Genomic DNA, 24,154 nt, shown 5'->3' on the forward strand with positions numbered 1-24,154 from the left:
TTGTGAAGAAAACCAAGGACTGTCCTGGTATGGTGATATTTAGAGCAGAAGATGCTGCAGGAAATTTTATTCTGATAGCTTTCTATATGCTCAAGTTTGGACCCTCCAAGGAAGAAAACAATTCTCTGGTCCGCTCTCTGAGCTTCCATTTGCTAAACTCATTGTAGGAAGACCAAGGTCTGTCGACACACATATGGACTTTTGTTACACACCTTTATCTTCTATTTTGGTTTCATCTGGTCTTACAATCCATTGTCTGCTTCATGGGCCCGAAGGACTTTGTCCCTGGCTGTTGAGTGTTTCTCTGAGCTCACTGATTTCCCCTAAACATCATTTTACTCTTTCCTTCAAAATTGTCTACATTCCCTATCCACTGTCTCCTTTACAAAAAAGGGACATTTAAGCTTCTGTTATGTTAGTGGGTAACTTGTATTACATCTGTGTGTGCATCTTTTGTCCTATTTAATCTATTCACAGTTCATTTGCACAAGCCTTTTCAGGGCCAAGAGAAATCTTTCCTTTGACTCTACGCTTGACTATAAATTTAATTGTTATGGATTTAGAAGGTCAGTTGTTGTTTTCCTTCATTTGTAATTCTCAAGGCTGAATCATTCTACTGACTTTGGCATTTGAACCCTGGGCCTCAGGAATATTCTCTTATCAGCTGAGCCATGCCCCCAGATCTTTTGTTTGTGTTTTATTTTTGAGATAAGGTATCACTAACTTTTTCTGGGCCGTCCTCAATTTATAATGCTCCTAACTGTCTCTGGAGTCACTGGGATTAACAGTCTTGAGCTACCAAGCCTGGCTCTGAAGGGACTTTAATTCTTTTTTTTTTTTTTTTGGCAGAACTGGGGTTTGAACTCAGTGCTTCATGCTTGCTAGGCAGGTGTTCTACCACTTGAGCCATGCCTCCAACCTTTTTTCCTTTGTTCTTGCTTTTTTGCCCTCCTATTTTAAGTTTCCTGCTATTTCTGGCATAACAGTTGTGCACCTCTGTGCCCAGCTTTTCTCTGTTGAGATGGGGTCTCACAAAATTTTTTGCCTAGGCTGGCCTGGAACTGTGATGGATCTCAGTCTCTCACATAGCTAGGTTTACAGGCATGAGCCACTGACTATAGGCTGGAACTTTCTTTCTTTCTTTTTTTTGGTAGGGTAGTACTGGGGTTTGAACTCTGGGCTTCATGCTTGCTAAGCAGGTGCTCTACCACCTGAGCCACTCCACCAGCCCTTTTTCTGTGGTGTTTTTTTTTTTTTTTCCAAGATAGAGTCTCATGAACTATTTCCCTGGGGCTGACTTCAAACTGCAATCCTCTTGATCTCTGCTTCCTGAGTAGCTAGGATTACAGGTGTGAGCCACTGTGCCTGATGAGACTTTGTTTTTTAAAGCCTTGATTCTGGAAGGATTAATATGATGTTAATCACATTGAAGATTGTTTTTGCATTTTTATCCTGAAAGACAAATTTCACTTTTATTTGATTCATAGTTAGGATGCTCCCCACTTATAATTATCAGCTAAAGAGTTTCTACATAGCATGCATAGGTAGATATTCTTGTTTCTTTTCAACTGTCAGGGTTGATTTTTAACTGAAATTACATAAGTGAAATGACAGAGGATGTTATAGAACCGTAGAAAATTTGAGAATACAGAAATCTCAAATCAGAGAGATGAAATTAAGAATTAGAAGTTATGTTCAAATCTGCCTAATTTCCAAAGGCAACATTTTGGTGTCATGCTTTAAATAATACCATACCTAACCAATGAATCAACTTCATACAGATGACACAGCCAATAAAATGCTTAAAAAATGTCTAGATAAAAAGCAGAATTCCTGGTCCACCACATTGGAGAGCTTTGTAATAAAAGACTAATGATGTGAGCCACAGACCATTTTATCTTCAAAATTCTATAAAGACATAAAAGTTTATTTGTTAATTAATTTTTTCCTTTCACAACTTCATACAAAGAAACTAGTCATTATTTCCGCTCTTGTCTTTTCTTTCTGGAAACTCTCATTTAATCAGTGTATTCTATAATATGCTAGCTAGTATTATAATAACACACCTTGTTAAGTAATAAAGATTATATAAATAAAATTTATTTTCAGTTTTGTGTGATTTTTGCTTGTCTTTGCTATAACACTCTGTTCTGACAACCTTGCATTGTTAGAGTTAGTTTTTATAATGCTAGAAACTTCTGTACTTTATATCACTGCTATTATTATGAAGAACAGTATTTAAAGATCATTAATTCTGTTTTCAACAGTGAAATCCCTATACAAGAAATGGAAAGAGAAAATGTAATCAAATGTAGCTGAATATTATGGATATGTGTGATTTTATTTACTCATTCAAAGATGTATATAGAAAGAGTTCTATGAGTGGGCCATTATTTTATATGTTGGCAATACAGATGTAAATAGAATAGACATTAATCACTTAAGAAGCTTATGTTTTAGTGGGAAGCAATGGGCAACAAAGACAAGATGTCAGTAAACTATGAATCATAATAAACCATGTGAAGTGCTATGGAGAAAAATCAATCAGGAAAGGAGGGTAGTGGTGACGGGAGGGGAGAAGGAGGAGTTTGGTTATTTTATTCCAGGAGGAAGGACACTAATTGGAGGCAGGGACCCAGCCTGATGCTTGCTACCACACACCTGCATATAGTATTAATTGAGGCACTTAACAAATGGATGTGCAAACTTGGTGTTGAGTTGAACTGGAGCAGTAGTAGAGTGCCTGCCTCAAACTCGAGGCCCTGAGTTCAATCTCCAGTACCAGGTATTGAGTGAATCCTTCCTTGGATCTGATGCACTCTTTCTTTCTTCACAATGTTTTGTATAGCATATAACTTACTTATTGCTTATGTTTATTACTGAGTACCTGCTAGAAGGTGAACTGCACAAAGGTAAGAATTTTTATACATTTTTTTTTCACTGATATATCCCAAGCAGCTGACACACTGATTGCCTGACAGACTATAAGACTTGGTCAATGTTGCTGAATGAATGAATTTTGTGATATAATTTTCCCTAAGAGGAAACAATGTAACTCTCAACTTTTGACATATGGATTTTATTTGCTGATTTTTGCAGATCAACTTTTTCTTTCCCTCAATACTCATTTTGGCTGTGAGTGACAAATTCACTATTGGTGAGTTTAAGAATGTTATAAATAAAATGCTTAGGGAATCAATCTGGATGACAGATTCTTATATCTTTGAAAATCAAATATTAAAATGCATTGACTACCTAAGTATTCAACTTTCAATGACACAGTTTCCTCTATATTCTTAAAATTTTTAAAGGGGGCCTGGTGGAGAAAACTAGTACGTTCAATTTTTATTTTTGAAAAATGACAAAAAAGTAAATAAATACAGTTGAAGCAATGTCTTTAGGTAGACTTCACAGACCGGGATAGATGTTTCCACTGCTTTTAAGAGATGCTGCAAGTGTGTTTTTTTGTTTGTTTTTATTTGAAGGAAGAATTTTTATATCTTTTATCATTCCAGACACATAGCTGCATCCACAAATTATCTTCTGACAGAGCTAGTGGGAGTTTCTTTTGTTATCCTAGGAAAAGGGTCAGAGGTCTAAAAGGTGCATATTACATTTAAAAGAGCCATAGACAGGCTAGAAATGCATCCTGAGGATCTGGTTTAGGAGGAGGATGCTGGAGAATAAATCCCCCAGGATAACATAGTTCTGTTGATTAGGACAAGTGTATTGTTTTTTCCTTCCTGACCATATTAAAATGCTTAGTGATATGCTGCCAGCATTTTGGAAACATTTTTGTTCATTATTTATACATGATGATTATATTATATTTTAGTTTCTTAAGGGCAAGACACTGAGACTTCTCTTAAATCACAGTTTACCCAGAGCCCTGTGCAGGTGGCAGGTACTTTCTTTAAAATGGTAATCAATATCCCTAAAGCCATTTCCAGATAGAAAACTATAGGCTGATTTATTTTCATTGAGAACATATGGTAATTTGTAGGGAACTTATAATCGCATCATAACAGGTAAAATCTACTGGGCTCCAAAATGAATTAGTTTTCATAACCTAATTTGTCTCTTTGCTCCTACTTTTGATCTTGTTAGGAACTTCCAGAATATTCTATGCTTACACTAGCAGTGTTCAGCTGTTCATCAGAACCCTGGTCACAGCATTTTTAGAAGGAAATTTTATTTTTAGAAGGAAAAACACTGACAATATTCCTTTAAGACTAAATTTCAGGAACTACTACTTAATACTTTACAGTAAAATGGAGCTATATATTCTAGAAATAAAATGTTAAAATTAAGGGAATTTAAATCATTTTGCCCATTTTACTTAGTGAGTGAAAGTACTAGTTGGCAGATTCTTTTATAGATTTCCAGAAACTATGAAGGCCCGTCCTTAGAGTTCTTATATATGTAGATTTAATGGTACTCCGCCACACTGTCACATCCCTTTTCTTACCAGAGTTGTAGCTTCATAGGTCACAGTCCTTGCAATCTGTGACTCAAGTGTGGCTTGAGGCATCTGCATAGGAGAGGGCTCTTCAAAGAAAGCTCCAGGGCCTATATGAACCACATTTGCCCCTTGATAGCCCTCGATAAATTTGACTATAGATAATCTTCCTTTAATTCTCATGGTGTTTGCATACTTAAGTTCCAAAGTAGATTTTTAACTATTCCAGGCAGGATCCACCATTTTACATTGCTGTTTCTCCCCACCGTGTCTACTTTAGAGTCTATACATTATAAATGTTATTTATTAGTAAGTGAGCACCTTTCTCAATGCAGTAGCTAGGTGGAAAAACCTCTCTTTGTAAAATCCTGGGTACATTACCATGTTAGGAAACCATACCTTCAACTGCCTATTTGACTTTTGCCTGTTGAGATGAATAATACAATTTTACCTACAAGTCTAGAAGTTACATCAGAAAAGCCACAGTAATTTTCTAGTGCCATAAAATAAATCATTTTAATAATTAGCATACATAAATAGTTTATGGTAGAAACAATAAAGTTACATTAACTTTGCACAAACACTGAATTTCCAAGTAATTTCTAAGAAATATATTCATCTTATCACATTCAAAATAATGATTGAACAATGATGAGTTCATTACTTTAACAATAATTTTCTTGTTATATTCTGTGAATTCACATAATATTAAAGTAATTTATAATATTACAGTGCTTGGTAATCTTGAAGAAGTGAAATAAAATTCTTCTAGTAATGGTATGTAGAAAATAAAAATAAAATAATAAAAGTCATTTGCATAACTTTTTATGAAAACAAAATAGTATTTTTTTCTTCAAAAATAAATTATGAACTTTATACTGAAATGTTATTCTATTAAAGTGTTTAGAAAAGAGTTACATTCATTTTTGGCAGTGTGCTCAAACATTCCCTCATGTGTGATAAAACGAGGTACAAGCTGTTTACATGTGAGAAAAACAGCTTATTTTCACAGGACAAGGAATGATACATGAAATAGAATTAATTTAAAAACCCAACTTTCATAAGATAGAGATGCAAAAGTTAACTTAGAAAATATATTTTCCAAGGCTTTTGAGGTGATACAATCTTTGACTATATAAAAGTAGTTTTAAACCATACTACCCTGTCATTTCCATCCAATTAGCAAGCTTGTCCATCGCAAGTTAAATAGACTCCTCTCATGACTTCAAGTGTAGTGTTTCGTTGATTGACTGAAGCATAAACTTAAGATTGACCACCTTTTACAAAGGATGGAGAGAAATAAACGTCTACATTCTCTTTCAGGGATGTCTTATGGAATTAGTACCTTTGACACTAACTATAATAGTTTTCCATGTGGTAGCCAGGAAGCAGAAATCACTGGAATGGCATGACATGAAAACAAGGAAAGAAAAAATAAAATAAATCTGACATTTATGGCAGTGATATTTCTGAGCCAGATTTTCTGGTTTCTTAGCAAACAGGTGAGAGCAAATGGGAAAAATTTATACTTAGCCACGAGTAACACCTGCACGACAATGTGGAAATGAGCGAGCTTTTGGCTGTTGCTTCTTCTTTGTCTTGCTTTTCTTTTTCTTTTTCTCAGCCTTATTTTTACTCACTTTCTTTTTCTTGTTTTCCTCTTTATACCATGGTCCCCAGACTCCTCCATTGAGCCGAGGGTTACTTCTGGGGTCTTTAGGGGGGTACCTGACAGGCACTGCGGTCTTGTTGAACTGTGAGAGCCTCTTTAAGAGTTTCTTCACAATTCCTGGATACCTGCTAGATAGGTCTACTCTCTCATATGGGTCAGCTGTGATGTTGAAAAGCCATATACTTTTGCCAGTTGACAAGGTAATCCGCTCATTGTGCCATCGGTTTGGCCCTAGGTTGCTGAAAGACTGAGGGGGAACCCAGTCACCATAGCCAGGATTTCCGGTGAGCAACTTCCAGTGCTGCACCCTAATGGCGGACTGAATTGCAGTGTTCCAGATCCCATAGCCTGCTGCCAAGGAGCCATTTTTTGCTTTGGTGTAAATGGGGTCAATGTTGTGCAAAATATCCACTCGGGGTGAACGAAGACCTTCACTTATGGTCTCCCAGATGTCATAACCGTCTAGCTGAATGTTTTCATCAATCTGTCCTTCAGCCAGTGAGATCAGAGTGGGGTACCAGTCAGTAATGTGCACAAGTTCCTTACACACTGTCCCCTTGTTTTTCAAAAGTGGACTATGCACAAAGCCAATAGCTCGGATCCCTCCTTCCCAATATGTTCCTTTGCTACCTCTGAGAGGCCAGTTACTTCCTCCTGCCATGGGCTGGCCACCATTATCTGAAGAGTAAATGATAATGCTGTTGTTATAGAAACCATAGGTCTTCAGAGCCAGGGTCACATTGTTTATTGCTTCATCCAAGCAGGAGAGCATGGCAGCATACCTCCTCCTGTTTATGTTGACAATAGATCGGTAGTGTTCAAAATACCTGCCTGGGGCTTGCAGAGGTGAGTGAACAGCTTGATAGGCAATATATAAGAATATAGGCTTTGTGGGGCTATGGGAAGCTAAGATTTGCTGCACTCTCTGAGTGTACATCTGTGTGGAGTATATGCCATTGTCATAATCCCAGGCAACATTGTCATTTTCATATAAATCGTAGCCACACATCCCAGGACTGTCACATTTGTAGTGTGTATAGTAATCACCACTTCCAAGAAGGGAGCCAAAAAAGGTATCAAATCCTCTCTTGGTGGGCATGCATTCTTTTCTGTAAAAACCCAAGTGCCATTTTCCAACCATATGGGTTGAGTAGCCAACCTCTTTCAGCTTCTGAGGTAGGGTTGCGTTGTCCAGAGGTAAACAGTTGGGTTGGGTAGGTCTTATGATTGAATGTTGAAGCCCTGTGTGTATCTGATACCTTGAGAAAAAAGCAAACAATTTGTCAGAGCAGGATAAAAGAGATACTTGGCACATGAAAATGATCCCTAAATTAAATGTTTCTATGAAGATTAACTTAACAACAAATAATATGTGATCAATTCAGCATTTCTACTCTTGACTCAAAGCTTTATTCTAGGGTTGGGGATGTATCTCAGTGGTTAAGTGTTTGCCTAGCATGCATGAGATCCTGGGTTCGACCCCCAGAACCACAATATGTAAACAAAGAAATAAAAGCTGTGCTGTAATGAGTTTTATGTTTAGCATTTGAATCTAAATCAGTACATATTTTTTGGCAGTACTGGAGTTTGAATTCAGGGCTTTGAGCATGTTAGGAAGGCACTCTACCACTTGAGCCAGGTCTCCAGCCTTTAAGTCAGTATTTTTGAAGCAAAGATTTCACTGCTTTTCTCAAAGTGTTAAAGTCATTATAACAGAATTAATTCAAATAAACTTTAGTTTTTTAATTATTTGACAGAAAACAAACAAGATAAGAGAAAGAGTACACAGAATTGGAGTACTTTTACTATTAGTGTTTTCAATCTGGGATCTCATAATAGCTCCAAAATTATTTCCTGAGATCATTTATTTCAAACTCATTCTTAAATACTAAAAACATATGAAAATTATACAAAACCTCCTGATTGATTGTCAAACAATATTTTACACTCAGTCCTGTTAGACTGTTACATCTCTGAAAAGAAAAAGAGGGTTTTTTTTTTTTGCTATTGAATACTTTATTGTTGAAAAGCCACTTTAGAACAGATGTTGTAGTGAGAGCTGACAATTATAGTTTTCCAATATTAGCAGAAAATGAGCTCTTATGTGTGTTTTCTGCAGTGCTTTCCCACAGTCTCACTTTTATTACACTTATAATCTAAGAAAACCTTTCTACACATTGCAATTTGTGAATATTAATTGTTGTCATGTGATTTTCTCCAAAGATACTTTTTCAAGGGCTTTCTCCCAGAAGTGGTTGTTACCACATATGTATGTGAATCTTCAGTTGGGTCCACAAGTGTCTTTTCATGACACTTTAAGAGTGATTGACTAGAGTTATTATATAAATTAAAAAATACTTTTATAATAGAAAATACAGAAATATTTTTTAAAAAATGAGATCTGCCAAAAGTTGTTTAGATAAATGGAAAAGAGTTCTGAGTTCTTGGAGTGAAATTACAAAGAGTAACATTGACTTAAAAAAAAAATACAGTGATTTAACTTGAATGGTCAACATGTTACACATACTTTGGGCAAATGATTCAATTTAGTTTTAAATGTTCAAATGACAGTAATGCACTTGTGAATTCTTTTGGAGTGTTAATTGGAGACTCACTGTGATGGCTTTGTGGGGGCTGAGGTGGTAGCTAGTCACTATTGCAAAGTTACATTCATACAAGCCCTGTCTACTTAACTTATTATTAGCTGTCAAAGCTGCACAGTTATCACAGTTGTGGTAATTTAAAATCCAATAAACTCCCAAAAAAATAAACATTCCATTAGTATTATTAAGCACCCTATTTAGAAGGCATTATTAATGTTTTTAATAATTTTGATCCAGTTCAGGATCTAAAATATTCACCTGTTAGACAGCTGTTTTTGTACAGGTTTATGATAAGTTCATAACACTTTATCAGGGCAAACTTGGAGACAATTAAAAGGGGAGAAATCTGTATGGATAAAAATTTTGGAAATGATTCATGGGGATGAGTTAACTAAACAATTATCATAGGCAGAAAATGTTCTTAATTATAATGTCTATTCAATTCCTTAAAAGGCTAGCCAAGTCAAGTCTTTCTAATTAAAGTGATCATTTTCTCACTTAGTGGTAAAGCAAAAGGTCATTTTCTCACTTAGAGGCTCATGAAAAAATAAAATACAGAACATATTTGAATGAAAAACAGGGGACAAAAAGGGGTTTGCTGTTTTCCATAGATAGTGTAGTGTTAGCAGATAAATGAGAATTCAGAGCCATTAATCCACTATGTGCTTTCTGTGTTCTCCATAAAGTTCAATGTTTTTCATATTGGAAAAGTTGGAACCTGCAACAGAAAGCATTGGCAGCAGCTCGTAACAGGTGAGAGATTTTAAGGCAGTTTCTGCTAATATGAGTTTGAGCCTCTGGGTCACATGAGAGGGAGCTTGAAGTAGAATTTAGGACTTGAGTAAGGGGTATAGGTTTTGGAATGAGACAGGAACTGGGTTTGTATTTCCATAGCTTATCATCTGTGGGACTTTTAGCAGTACTTAATTCCTCTAATCCTCAGTTTCCTCATCTGTAAAATAGGGGTAAAAATACATGTTGGGTTGCTATGGATATTGAAAGAGAAACAGGTCAAGGAAGGAGAGTACATTTAATGAATGACAACTGTTACTATGATCATCATGAGTACTTTGATTACCCAACATAGTATTTGTAAAAAATTTCATAATTCATAGACTTTCCTTCATATGTATGACTGTATTTAATCACCACTACTGCAGTGAGAAGTCAGATTCTGTATGTTCATTTCATAGATGGGAAAATAGAGAGGTAGAGAAGTTGTGATATTTTTCCCACCTCCCTCAACCTGACCACACCAGGCTGTGACACTGATTCCAGAACAGCAGACCTAAGTCTGAAAGTTTGATGTTTTCTTTCTTCTTTTAGTTAATATTAGTACTTCCTGAAAAATCAAGGGGGAGAGGAAAGAAGCCAGCAGTCTTAAGAGAACCAAATCTTTTCTAACTTTCCAATCAAAAAGCAGAAGAAATTTCAAAGTGGATAGTGAGGTTCATGTTGATCACAGGAAAAGTTGAGAATGACTTTTTTTTTTTGGTACTCTGGCTTGAACTCAAGGCCTCATGCTTCCGGGCCAGGTGTTTTACCTCTTAAGCCACTCCAGCAGCCCTAGAATGATTTTTTAAGAAGATGATTTATGAATATTTTGAAAAGGACAAATTGGGCAGAGTCAAAAACAAAAAGCCTGCCATATTAGCAGCTTCTTCTTCTTCTTCTTTCTCCTTTTCCTCTTCTTCTTTTAAAGGATCTGTATTAGGCAAATGGCTTTGAATGATGTAGCACTTGAAAAATCTGCCTATGTTTCTTGTCTTATAAAATAATGGAAAATCAACTCTATTAATGTTAAGAATGATAATCTTTTGTAGCAGAAATTTTACATTTACATGATTTTTCTCTGGCCTCCATAAGTCTGCAAAGTAGTAGTGATGTTCCATTTAACCAAAAACAAAACCCAACAATAACAACAACTCCAAAAATCCTCAGAATAACTTAGTGGCTTTCCCAAGTTTTACAATTTGAGTCCTAAGGATCTGAATCCAGTATTTTGGCTTTTTGTATTTTTCCATGGTGCATAAAACAGACCCATTTAAAGTTTAGTTTAATTTATTTGCATTAACCTTAAGTATTTATTAATTTTCATGGATAAGCAATGTTACTGCATACATAATGTGTAGCAAGAAACAAGTTGGTGCCCCCCCCACTTTCAAAAGCTTTGATGCTACCATGGGAACTGTGAATAATGATCACAGTGGGGTGACTTCACGTCATAAATTCTCTGGGCCCTGGAATCAGGTGGGAATGAAGACCACACCTGCCAATCATGTGGAGAACAAGCTAGAGGTTCTTTGTCTCTTTTCCTATTAAAAATCCTAACAAATCATCTCATTTCAGAAGGATATGGTTGAAATACAGAGAAGAGCTTTCTGGACTGTCTCTCCCTCTCTCTCTCTCTCTCTTTTTTTTTTGGTAGTACTAAACTCAGAGGCTCATACTTGCTAGGTAGGTACTCTATCATTTGAGCCACTCCACTAGTACCTTTTTGTGTTGGGTATCTTTGAGACAGGGTTTCCTGAACTATTTGTCCTGACTAGCTTGGAATTGTCATCCTTCTGATCTCTGCTTCCTCAGTAGCTAGGATTATAGGTGTGAGCTACAGGTGCCTAGCTGGAGTGTTCATCTTGATAGTGACTTTCACCTTGACAGCAGCAACTAGCTTGAAGACTAATGAGATAATGATTCAAAATATACCACCAAATCCTGAATAACTGGTTGAAAACCCCTGATCTACAAAGCCATTTCTGGATCAGTACCATGGGACCCTTTCTTTTGCCTCAACTCATTAGTAACTATTGCCTATGACTTGAATATAGGTGTGGAAGAGATGCTTATTATCAGGAGGAATAGTCAACACCAGCAGTGGCAGAATCAAGACTCAAAGTAGTCTAAATGCCCTGGAAGTTAAATATATACAAAAATAAGGAAAGCCTCAAGGACTGATAGGAATATGTTAAAAGGATGCAGAAGCCTGATTGGAAGGTCTCTCAGTGGTCAAATCTTGAGCAATTTGAGCACAAAAAATAAATAGTGTTAATAAAAGTTACATTCACTAAATAGGAAATACTGAGTCCATGTAGATATAGATCAGTAAAGAAAATTTGATATGGAATGGCATATATATATATACATAAAGCTCCTCCTCATAAAGCAATTAGTAATTGTATAAGGACAAGAGCCTAATAGACACCATCTCAATTAAGTTATCAAAGCTAACATCATCAGTAATAAGATAAACCAAAATTGTGTATGGTGGTACCTCACCAGTAGTATGCACCAAGAAGAATACATTATTATTTCTGGGCTGTTTCAGCCAAAGATGTGTAATGTGATGTTAACTCTAAGATTATGCAGTTCAAGGAAGAACTGGGAGGTCTTTCAGTTTGAAGGAGGCTAAGGAGATACAACAACTAAATGTAATAGTGATTCTGAATTGCAATTGTTACAAAAATGGACATGTGGAGAACCGGCAAAACTTAAACAGAATCTCAGAATTAAATGGGAATAACAATATTAATTTCCTGATTCTCATGCTTGTTTTGTGGCTAATATAGAACATCCTTGTTTGTAGGAAATGGACAGTAAAGTATCAGGGATGATGGGTCCTCGTATTGGCAACTAACATTCAAAATAATTCAGGAAAAATGTTACTTGTGCTGTACTTGCCATTTTTTCTATGTATATGAAATTATTTAAAAAATTTATATAAGATGTGCGAGAAAACCTAAGGAAAAAAGTTTCAGTTAAAATTTTTTTACTTGATAGTTGTTTAAGAATGTGTAAATGGATCCAAGAAATTGGATTCCTTAGACCATGAATTTAAATTAAAAAAAAAAACAAGATAGAGAAATGAGAAAATACTAGTAAGATACTAGATTACATAAAGACATTGCATAAATTCTGAGCAGTAATAATCTTACTTGACATTAACTAGAGCAATTATGGAAATAGCATTCAATATTTAAGCACGTGCCTCAATTTAGATACAATTGTTTATTTATAAATTGGACACATTATAAGAATCTATGGGCCAAGGCTGGACATGGTGGCTCACATCTATAAACCTCATTACTCAAAGGTGGAGATTGGGAGGATTTCACTTTGAGGCCAGCCCAGGCAAAAAAGTTAGCAAGACCCCCATCTCAACCAATAAACCCTTTGTAGTGGTTCATGTTTATAATCCCAATTATGGGGGAGGTGTAAATAGGAGGGTTGTGGTCCAGGTTGGCCTAGCAGGCTTGGTATAAACATCTGAAAAAAGATTAAAACTAAAAGGGCAAGGGCATGGCTCAATGGTTAAAGCACCTGCCTAACAAGTATGAGGCCCCAAGTTCAAACCTCAGCACTGCCAAAAAAGAATCCATGACTATGGTTCATATCTCACTAAGACATCCATATAACCCAAGAAAAGCTTTATCAACTGAGTGTATTATGTAAAACACAGGTATTTGATGAAAGAGTTTCCATAACACACTGGTGTATATTTAGGCTCTTTCTTTGCATAATATAAAATCAATGTGAAAATAGGTCTTTTTGATATTATATGGCCTGAATGTTTGCAGCATCTAGGCTAAAAGATAATGGAAATAATTTTGAAGTTCAGTGGATTTTTTTGTCACTGACTGCCTACCATGTGAAGAAAATTCCATAAAACAATAGTGAACCTAGCCTTGACGCCAAATCTATGAAGTGAGACCACCATTATTCTCAGTTTGCTGTCGATGTGAAAGAGAAAGGGTGAGCGGGCCTTTCAGGTTGGCATGACAGTATGTGAAGAGTTCGTAATTTTTTCACATTCATTTGTATCCCTAGGTGCTAGATATTGTAGTTTTTAAAGAACACTCTTTGTCTAAGAATGTTTAGCACAACATTAGTGTTTTAACTTAATACATATTTAATACAGCTTTATAAGTGGAATAAAATATGAATGCCAAGAAGTCCATAACGAGGTCAGCCAGGCTCAGAAGACCAGTAATTGAATGTTCTCTCTCATATGTGGACTTTAGACCAAGGGCAAATACAGCAAGGGGATTGGACTTTGATCCCATGATGAGGTGAGAGCACACAAGGGAGGTATGAGGATAGGCAAGATACCCAAAAAACAAGATAGCGTTTGATGTCCTCAATGCAGAGGAACTAATGCAGAAACTTAAAAGTGACAGAGGCCAATAGGAGAAAGGGACCAGGAGCTAGAGAAAAGGGTAGTTCGAGAAGAATCAACTTAGAATGTAACACATATGTACATGAAAGCAATGTGAGTCAACTTCCCATATAGCTGTCCTTATAGATATCCTTATTATTGTTTACACTCTCTCTTCAACAAAATTAGAGATAAGGGCAAAACAGTTTCTGCCTGGTAGTGAGGGGGGGGAGAGGGAGGGGGCGGGAGAGAGGGAGGGTGCAGGGAGTGGGGGGAAATGACCCAAACGTTGTATGCACATGTGAATAAACAAAAAAAAATTTTTTTAAATCCTTAAGTAAAGGGAAACAACACCTAAACCCACAAATTGCTCTTGAGCTGTCTTACTCTCTGTGAGTCTATTAACTAATGACATTTTCTCCAAATTTAATAAGATCCTTGAATAAACTTAAGCACTCTATTCAGCAATAAATTTTAGGACCATTTGATCTATTATACTATGGCTTGGGACACTAAATATTTTCCAAACTGCTCAAAAAAAAAAAAAGATTTTGAAGTTCGAGATGTTTAGAGAGTACAAAATAACCCACTATTGGAGTATAAATTGATTTTCCAAAGGAAAGGAAATAGGTACATGAGACTGTACTTTATAGTCAGACATTCATAAGTCAGGTAAATATAATTAATATTCTGAAAGGTATTTGTTTATCACTTCCCTCTAAAAGATTTTCTTCTTTCAAAGACTAATTCTATGTCTAAGCCTTAATTTCATCTTTCTGCCAATTATGTCTTCTGGAGGTGGGTATAGCTAAGGGAGGAGTGTCACAACAAGACCATCCCTAATTTCTCTTCTCATAAATGAATGGGTGAATTACTCACTTATCCTTCATTGTCCGTATTTGCCAGACATTGTGCTAACTCTGGGGATCACAGATATGATGGTAATGGTCCTTGACCCAAGGAACTGAGTGCAATGGACAGACAGACATGAAATCATCAGGGGCATCATGACAGCAGTAAGTGTTGTAAGTGTTGCAGTCAACAATCACAGACTTCTAGAAGTGCTCATAGCAGGGTTCAGAAATCTCTCACATGGGGCCATGTTTGATTAGAGTTTGAGTGCATCCATAGGGTTACTGGGTGATGATGTGGAACAGAAGTGGCAAAAAAGACCCTATCTAAAAAAAAAAAAAATACACTAAAACTGAAAGGACTTTGAGCATTGCTCAAGTGGTAGAGTTCTTGCCTAACAAGCATAAGGCCCCAAATTCAAGCCCAAATATTGCAAAAACAAAACACCTTATCAAGGGAACTTGAATCTCAGAGGATTCTTGCCTGAAAATGAGCCATCCAGGTGAAGAGCTGAAGGGAAGACAGAGAGTGCTTCAGAAACAGGAGCAGAATGTTTAAGGCAAAAAGCAAAAGGAAGTGTAGCTTTCTATGGATTGATAGTTCAGAGCACAAGGGCAAGGGTTCAGCCATATCTTGATGGGAGATTAGTCTTTAGAGGCAAGTAACTGCTAAATGTCAAGAGAGCTATATTGCAACATAGAGCTGTATCAAGGATTTCTACTTAGTGCAAAGGTCACAGGAAGGCACAGAGTACTTTTGCAAACAGGATAAACAACAAATGCCTTGCTTTAGAAAAACCACTCTGGTTGGAGTATGGACAATGGGTTGAGGTGAAAAAAGACATAGTCAGGGAGTTTTATCCCACTCTAAGAGATGAATGATCACAGTCAAAACTGGGATTAAAGACAGTGAAGACAAGATAAGGGGAAAATTAGAGATCATAAAAAATGATATTTGGTAGGGTTATAAAGTATATCTGGGAAGCACGGGAGAGGGAAATGTTAAAATTGAGTGCAATGTGTTTGGTCTGGGTGACTGGGTGAGGAGGTTTCTTGCACTGAGTTATGAAACTCAGGAAGAGGAACAGGTGTGAAAAAGCAGATATGAGCCAATTCTGCTTCACTAGAGGTATCTGTAGGATACCTAGAAGGTATGTAGGGTGAAGTAAAGATTTAAAATTCATCCGTTTATGGGTTGTAGTCCATATAAAGAGAACATATAAAAATACAATGGAGACTAAGATGGAGCTCAGAAAATACCCACATTTAGAATAAAAGCAAAAAGTACTAGCAAAAGTCTGAGATGAAACATCTACTGTGTGAACTGGAGTGGTAGAGGAGAGGTCTATAGCATTTATGACATCACATACTATAGAGAAGCCAGGAAAGGCAAAGACTGAAAATCATCAACAAGCATGTATCACTTTGCAAACACACTCTAATATAATGTTGTGAGAAAACACCCAGAACTTAAGGAGTGGAGACATGAATGGAATGTGAAGAAGTATAGAGTATGAACCTAGACTATTTCAAGAGGTTTGTCTATAATGCTGTTGCAGAAGTGTTTATGATAAAATGTTGAGGGAAAGACCAATGGCTGTGGCAGAGTGTGTATTGTATCACTACACTTTAATAAAAATGCGTAAGTGCCATGAGGGCGGGGAATGCTGTTCCATGGTATACTATATCATGTCACCTAAAACTATATCTGGCTCATAATTGGACATCCATATACTTACTGAATAAGTGAATAAATGAATGTGAGAGTCTGTACGTTCATATGGAGAAAAAAATGTAAGTTACATCAAACTGTTTCCACCGAGATAGCCATTGCTAGAGAAGAGAAACGTTTACTTTCTATTTTATGAGTTTCTACATAAATGAAATTCTATGTAAATACAATGTATGACTGGCTCTCAAACAAATTGGTTTATTCCTTAGATTAATATGGAGCTAACTTTTATCAAGGCAACAAATTATCTTTAAATTAAAAAGATCAAATAAAATTGCAAAAAAAGAGGGAAGCATTCATCTGCCCAGTGTTCTTCCTAACAGGGACATCTACTTACAAGGCTACCTTTAGACCAGAAGAAAGGGGATGCAGGGAGCTAAACAGCTTCTGTAATTGTATTCTCAAAGCCAGACACAATGTTCCCCTCACTGAGCAAACAAATGAGGACATCTTGTTGAGTAACTTGTAAATTTCCGCCTTTGGATAATTTTTCTTGGTCATCAGTACCTGGTGTTTGTTCTTTCAATTGCCTTGCTCATCCACACTTTGTTAACATTTATGACACTGTAGTGTTTTCTCACTGATAATAGTCACGTTTGTCTCCATGGAAACACGGCTACAAATCACACTAAGTGGTTCTTTTCTCGAAATCCTTTCCATTCGAAACTAAGTTACTTCCCCACTGGAGGGTCTTCTTTCTACTTCCCTTCTTCCATGTTCTTTCCTTTGTAGGATTGGGGGGGGGATATTCCTTCGAAGACCTATGCTTTAAAAAGTAAGATTTGGTATAAAAATCACTAACTACCAAGCATCTGTCAAAATAAATACTTATATAAGTAATGGGCTCTTCTTTTGTAAAATTATTTGCAGAAAAAAACTTAAGAAGAAACTCTGTGGGACATTTAAAATCATTTAATTTACAGAGACTATTTCAAAAATACATATGTTCCGTGCATCCATATTGTCAAAACAAATTTTTTTCTTGCTATTTTCAAGATGGCCACAGAATACTATAAGATCAATTTTTTAAAAATGTACAGGCTTAAATCTCTAAAAACACAAAATACACTAAAGATATAGACCAGGCAGTTGCTTAAATATTAAACCATGCTTGATGCTCCCAAATTTACTCTAATAAGATATAGCAAAGAAATTATCTCTAACTAATATCCTGTGACAAAAATTGAAATTATCAAAGTCAGTTATAGATTCCCAAAAAACATAAAAGCATATTGCAAATTATAAAATTTTATGTAAGTGCTAGTGCTAGTTATAACTAGCTCTTCCTATATATCCATTTCTTTCATCCTCCTTGTCCATCATTCCTTTAATTCCACAGCTTCCTTCCCTTTTTTCTCTATTGTGTGGAAGTGAAGAAACCAAAGCCAAACCAAAGCAGAACAGGGGACTGCTGCTGGGGAAACAGTGTCTTGCCCATTCTCTTAGTAGTCAGATTGGGATTTTCAAACATCAAACCAAAATTTAGTTCATGGAGTTGCTTTCTTACCTTCCTTTGATTTGACTAACATGTCAGTTCCTTTAAATGCCTACAGAGAAATGCAAATGAATAATTTGCATTACCCTATATGGCAATTTAAGTGACTTGCCAATTATTCAGCCTTATTTTTGCAAAATAAGAAATATTCTGAATGGAGGCAGTTTGTTAAAAGGAGGATAGATGTTGAATCCATAGGTATACTTCCGGTATGCTGAGTTATAAATACTTAGAAACAGACCAACTGACCTATTAGTTAACTGAGTTAGACTTTCCAGTGTTAATTTAATATGTGTATCTTGATATATTCAAAATGTGGAGGTAAATTTCTTCTTCAAAATTTTCTTGGACTGCTATAACATTATTAAATAATGTTTATCTCATCTATCAGAGGGAAAAATTGAGTGAAAATTCTCAGTTAGGATATTCTATCAATTTTTTTTCTTATTCCTTGTTTATATCACAACAGATAGGTTTCCAAAATATTACAGAAGTGCTGCATCTATTACCTTGGGAAGACACACCCATTATTGGCCATAGGTTTCTAAACTGGTCCTTGGAAGCTCCTTGTAGGTACCTTTAGGCTTCTCTGCAGTAAATGCACCTTACCCTGCTGCTTCTAGTGTTCATTAATCCTTTCCTATACCAATGAGAAGATTCAAGCGTCCTCCTGTTATTGCTTACTTACCATCTCCTTTTACAGTTTGTATTGTAGCATCCCAAGATGTGACCTCCATAAACTTTTGCAATGCTGGAAAGTGAAATGCTGCCTTAGCTGTTTTTCTACTTGGATCCAAGACATAGATTCTCAAAATTAGTTTAATGATATTTTATAAGAATATATGTGAAAATGCTTGTAAAAGCACAAGGATAGCTGGAAATTATATTCAGAAGCTTATATTAATGTCATCTTCATAAAATTATATTAGAAGCACATGTTAAAATAGTTCATCCATGACAATATAGTCAGAGGAATACTAAAAGAATAATAAGTGATTTGACCTACTACAAGAGAATTATGTTATTCCCTTTATAATTTACCAATATAGTGATTAGAGTGATATGATTGATTTATGCTTACTAATAACTGCAATTTAATTCCACACCTTCTTCATTACATTTATTTTACTTTGAAATAACTGTGCATAAAACAATGCAACTGAGGACTAAAGTGACAAATTTACTTCAAAGAATTCTATGCCTCCATTTCCTCATTTGCATAAAGTGGTATTAATAATGACATCTTTCTCATTGAATAATCATGAGGATTGAAAGACTGAATTTATGTGAAGTGCTTAGAGCAGTGCTTAGCACGTAGAAACACAAAATTAAAAGATTTAAGAGCCCAGTAAGGTTCATAGAATTTTGGCAGACAACACATTTCCTGCCTCTTGGCCTCACCTAACAATAATAAGTAAGATTATTAAGATTATTATTAATAAGTAAGATTCTCTAAGAAACTATCATTTATCAACTTCTGGTGCAGTATCAAAGAAGTGTACCCAAAATTATCTGATGGTAACTCAAATACATCTCCCCTTCCCAAATACCTTCCTCTGCGAGGCTGAATTTTCTACATATGCATCAACAGAAATAATAAATAGTGATGAAAAACCCAGTTACCAATGTTAAAGAGACTAGAAAAAATGACAAATAGCTACCCTTCTCATTCCTCACCTTTTGTTTTGTAGAGTATATTAGTAAAAGATCTTACATTAACACATAATCAGTTATTTAAATGAATAAATATTTTGCAAAAACTTTTAGTTTCTATTATGTAAAAACCAGTAAGTGTGAATCATACAAGCAAATGGTCTTTTGGATCTTCAATGGTCTGTCAGTGCAGAAGGATTCTGAGGTCAAAATTTTGAGATCTGCTGTCTTAAACTTCAGTAAATTCTTCTATGATCAACATTTTCTGAATAGAAGTCAGCCAATGCTAATATGCCAAATACTCTTTCTTTAGGTTAAAAAAACCCTCCCATTACCAAACCTAAGTAAATAATTTTATGGTTCAGTATTTTGTAGTTAAATAGAACCTGGGATTTGGAGTAATCATTTCAATGTGGAATCCATTATTAACTTTGTAGCAGGATGAAAAAATATTTTTAAAGCCAAAATAGTGTATGAATTTTGACATAATTTGTGTTTGCCATGAAAATTTTCTATATTGCCTCCTTCAACTTCTAAAGTAGTTGTCTATAGTTTTTTTTTAAGTTTGAAATAAATTAAAAGGACCACTTTTCATATCTGCATTGAAGCTGAGAGATGTGTCATCCTAGATTAGAAGATAGGATTTAACTAAATCAAAGCATCATCTGTAAAAAGAGGTGACCATACCTCTTTTCTTTTGCTTCTGCAAAATGGAATGATAATATTCAGCTCACAGAATTATTTAAAAATTACATGAGTTAACACAAAGGACATGTTTGAGTAGATTGTCATGTGCTCAACAGATGGCTATTGTTGATAATGTTCAAATTACCAAAGGAACCCTGCATCTATAACCAGAACACACGACTTCCTGGTCATGCTCCATCATTTTGCTCTTCATCTACTCTTTCTTGACATAGTTCTCCCCATCTGTATGCAGTAGGCCAGACATGTATTATGGTGTTGGATTTGGGAAGTGCCATGTATGCATTGTGGAGCCAGAAAAAATGGCAGCAAACCACTGCTATGTAACATAAATCCAAATTTTTTGTAAAGTTGGTAATGTCTTAACTGAGGGAGAAAGGAGAGGACCAAAGGTTCATGACTGTGTTAAAAGGAGAAGAACCTGCAAGACAGAGAGACACAGGAGTGTAGCCTGAGAAAGGCCAAGAAGTGATGAGTGTCTACATAGTTTCATCTCTAACAGGAATCACTTCTCTATAGAGTAAGTATGGTCAAGTTTACTGAAGAGTTCTATTAGGAATTAGAAACAATCTTCTTCTATTGAAGGGAGACATTTCCTTCTGTGTATTTTATATGGCTCTCCACATTCTTTTGAATTTTAATTTAAAAAAGGGCAGTTTGATACTCTTTCATCTATTTATTAGAGTAGACCTTATGGCCAATGATTAGTTTCTGAGAGTTAGAAAAATTAAAACAATCATTCTGTCAAAGATCACAGTTATTCTCTGGGCTTTGTGATAGTTAGCCTTGATTGTCAACTTTATTGGACTGGGAGAGATCTATGAGATTAGTAAAGCCCACATCTGGGTGTGCTGTGAGAGCATTTCCAGGTAAGATTAACATATGGGAGAGCCACTGAGGGAAAAATCCTGTCCTGAATTTGGGCAGTGCCATCCAATAGGCTGGGGTCCTGGGGAGAATAAGGGAGAATACGAGAAAGCCATCCAGTGTATGCAAACTTCATACTTCCTGAGCAGGTGCATCTATTACTTCTGTCATTACCCCTGAACATCAGATTCCAGCTTCTTCAGCCTTTCAACACAGACTCACACCAGTGACTTCCCAGGGAGCTTCCCAGAGGCCTTTAGCCTCTGACTGGGGCTGCATCACTGGTTCTCCTTCCAGTGAGGCTTCCAGTTTCTTGAACTGAACCGTTATTGTGTTCTTTGCCTCTCCATCATGAAGATGGCCATAGCTAGACTACCCAGCCTCCAATAAATGTGCACCATCCGGTAAATTCCTTTTAATAATTATATGTGTCATTGGTTCTGTTTCTGTAGAGAACCCTGACTAATACAGTCTTGTAATAAGTTTCAGTGAGGAAGAAAAAGCCTCCATGGAAAATGTATGCATGCATGAATGTTCAAATATCAAATTTTTTTTTAGAAAAGCATTAAGTAGCTTTTTAGTATAAATGAGCAGACTTAAAGTACACATCAACAAAACACAGCGGTATACACAAAAATTATCCCAGATCACTTTTCAATATCCCAGTATACCATGGACTTGTCACACATTTGAAGAAACAAGCCTGAATTATTTATAGGTAACATGCCTAAAGAAATATACTAGTCAACATCAGGAAAATTCTTAAAAAAATTAACAAAACTCCTTCTATAACATAAGTTGTCCAAAATTAAGGAACCTCCAGAGTCCTTTGGTTCTAATAAACTAACTATATACTAGAAAATTTTATTGGCAATTAAAAGCTGAAAAATGGATGGGCAGTGGTAGCTCATACCTGTAATCTTAGCTACTTGGGAGGTTGAGATCAGGAGGATCATAATTTGAGGCCAGCCCAGGCAAATAGTTTGTGAGACTCCAACTCGAAAACAACCAGATCAAAATGGACTGGAGGCAAGGCTCAAGTAGTAGAGTGCCTGCTTTGTGAGAGCCTGTGTGAAGCCTTGAGTTCAAACCCTTTTCCCATCAAAAAATCAAAAAAAAAAAAAAAAAAAAAAAAGAAAGAAAGAAACCTGAAAGAAGATGGACTGACTGACTTCTTCTACATTGAGAACTTTGCTTAAAAAAATATCATAAATGATCCAGAAGCCTGTGTGTCTCTTTGGAGGCTGACTGAAGAAAGGTATGGCATGCCTTAGTATCAATCTAGATCAAATGAAATTTAGTGAGGGACATAGGTTGTCAGCATTGTCTGTTTTGTGTACCCACTATAAGAAAGTCACTCTGGTAAGCATTCTGTGTGTGCATCAGGATTCCAGAGTAAGTATGGAGTTGTAGAATTTTTAAATAGCATTGTGGCCCAGGAAACTACAAGTGTCACATTCATATTCATGAATAATTTAATGTGGAGCACATTAAAAGAACAATGACACTGATAATAACACTGGAGGATTTTAGGTTTAGGACATGGGATGGTTGTCTGTATTGATATTATATAGAGCTGGTTCAGATTCACCAGACAAGGAGAGAAAGAGAATACTGTTTAAAGTTTTCTGAAACACACACACACACACACACACACACACTCATACACACTTTTTAAATGACTAACTGGGAAATGAGAGTACAGAAGCAAAAATTAGAAGCTTCAAACTCTGAGTCCTCTTTGGTTAAAAGTAAACAAAACTAAATACACAAAAGTATTTGATGACAAACCTGGAGAGAAAGGAATCTTGTTGACCCACGTGCCTCAACTTCCAAGAACTGTGATGAATATTCCTCTCTTCAGTACAGAGGAAAGAGAACCCAGTGGAGTGCAGTTAGGAGAGTGAGGGAAACTGTGTATTGTAAAGGACTTAGTTAAAGTTCTCTTAGTTCGTACATGTGCTTTCTTTTATTAACTTGGATGATTGCTCCTCTGTCTAATGTTTGCAGAGAAGGGGCAAGAGTCATTATTTACCCAAAACTACAAAATTTGTTAAGTCTATCAGGATGTAAATTTTAACCAGAGGCTCAGGGCTGTAGATACTACAAAGTTGATTAAATAGGCTTGATACAGGGAATCTTCGTTATCTGGGCTATAAATGAAGCCAGCAGTTTAGTGACTATTAACCCACCTCTAGGAATAACCTCCCCAGCTTTGTGTTAATTAACTTGCTAAACAGCATAGCTTTTCTTCTTAGTCTCAAAGTTACGCACATTTTTAGTCCAGTCTTCTCTTTTACAAACCACTTTAATAAAGGCTTCATCCAAAAAATGCAACACAAAATTTCATTTTTCACAACAGCCACACTCAGGCTATCTGATGTACAACAACTACTGAGTGACAGGCACTGGCAGAAACTTCAGCTGGACACTAAAGAAGTGAGCCAATGCCAAGGAATTGTCATGTAGTTATAAGAACAATTCAATTAGCAGCCAACATTTTTAGCACAGACAGGACAGCTGTTTTTATTTTTTTTCTGTCTGATCCATCTTCTCCATTCATCATCGTCATAGTTTGTGAGTAAAGTAATATGGACTACATGGAAGGATTTTTTTTAAAAATCCAGGAGGCATGTGTCTTTCTTCTTCATCCCTCTGTATTCTTTCCTTTCTTCCTTCTCTACTTCCACTAAAAAAAAGCCACTTTTAAAGGTGATAAGGGGAAAAGAAGAGGGGAAGAGGGGCACAAGAATACAATGGAGAGATTGAACTTATTCAAAGTACAAATCTAAGGAATTGCTACACTGACTTCCCATACTATCAATGTATGCTGAATAAAAAGTAAAATTGGATTAGAAAAAAAAAATCCAGGAAATATCTCTAATTCTTTTCCCAAGAGCCACCTTCATAAAATCTCATACTTTGTTAAAGATGTCATGCTAGAAAAGTATGAGTTGAAATTTTC

General features: G+C 36.0%; 1 protein-coding gene across 1 annotated transcript in view; it reads right to left on the reverse strand.

The window, feature by feature from the left end:
• Positions 1–2,293: 2,293 nt before the first annotated feature.
• The window catches only part of Arsj (arylsulfatase family member J), a 74,680-nt gene continuing 52,819 nt past the window's right edge, over positions 2,294–24,154 (reverse strand). The window contains exon 2 of the mRNA XM_074041588.1: positions 2,294–7,390. Within this exon, the coding sequence (XP_073897689.1) occupies positions 5,989–7,390 (1,402 nt within the window). The 3' untranslated portion in view covers positions 2,294–5,988. The remainder of the gene's footprint in view (positions 7,391–24,154) is intronic.

This window comes from Castor canadensis, chromosome 9, assembly GCF_047511655.1.
Source record: "Castor canadensis chromosome 9, mCasCan1.hap1v2, whole genome shotgun sequence".
Lineage (NCBI taxonomy): Eukaryota > Metazoa > Chordata > Mammalia > Rodentia > Castoridae > Castor > Castor canadensis.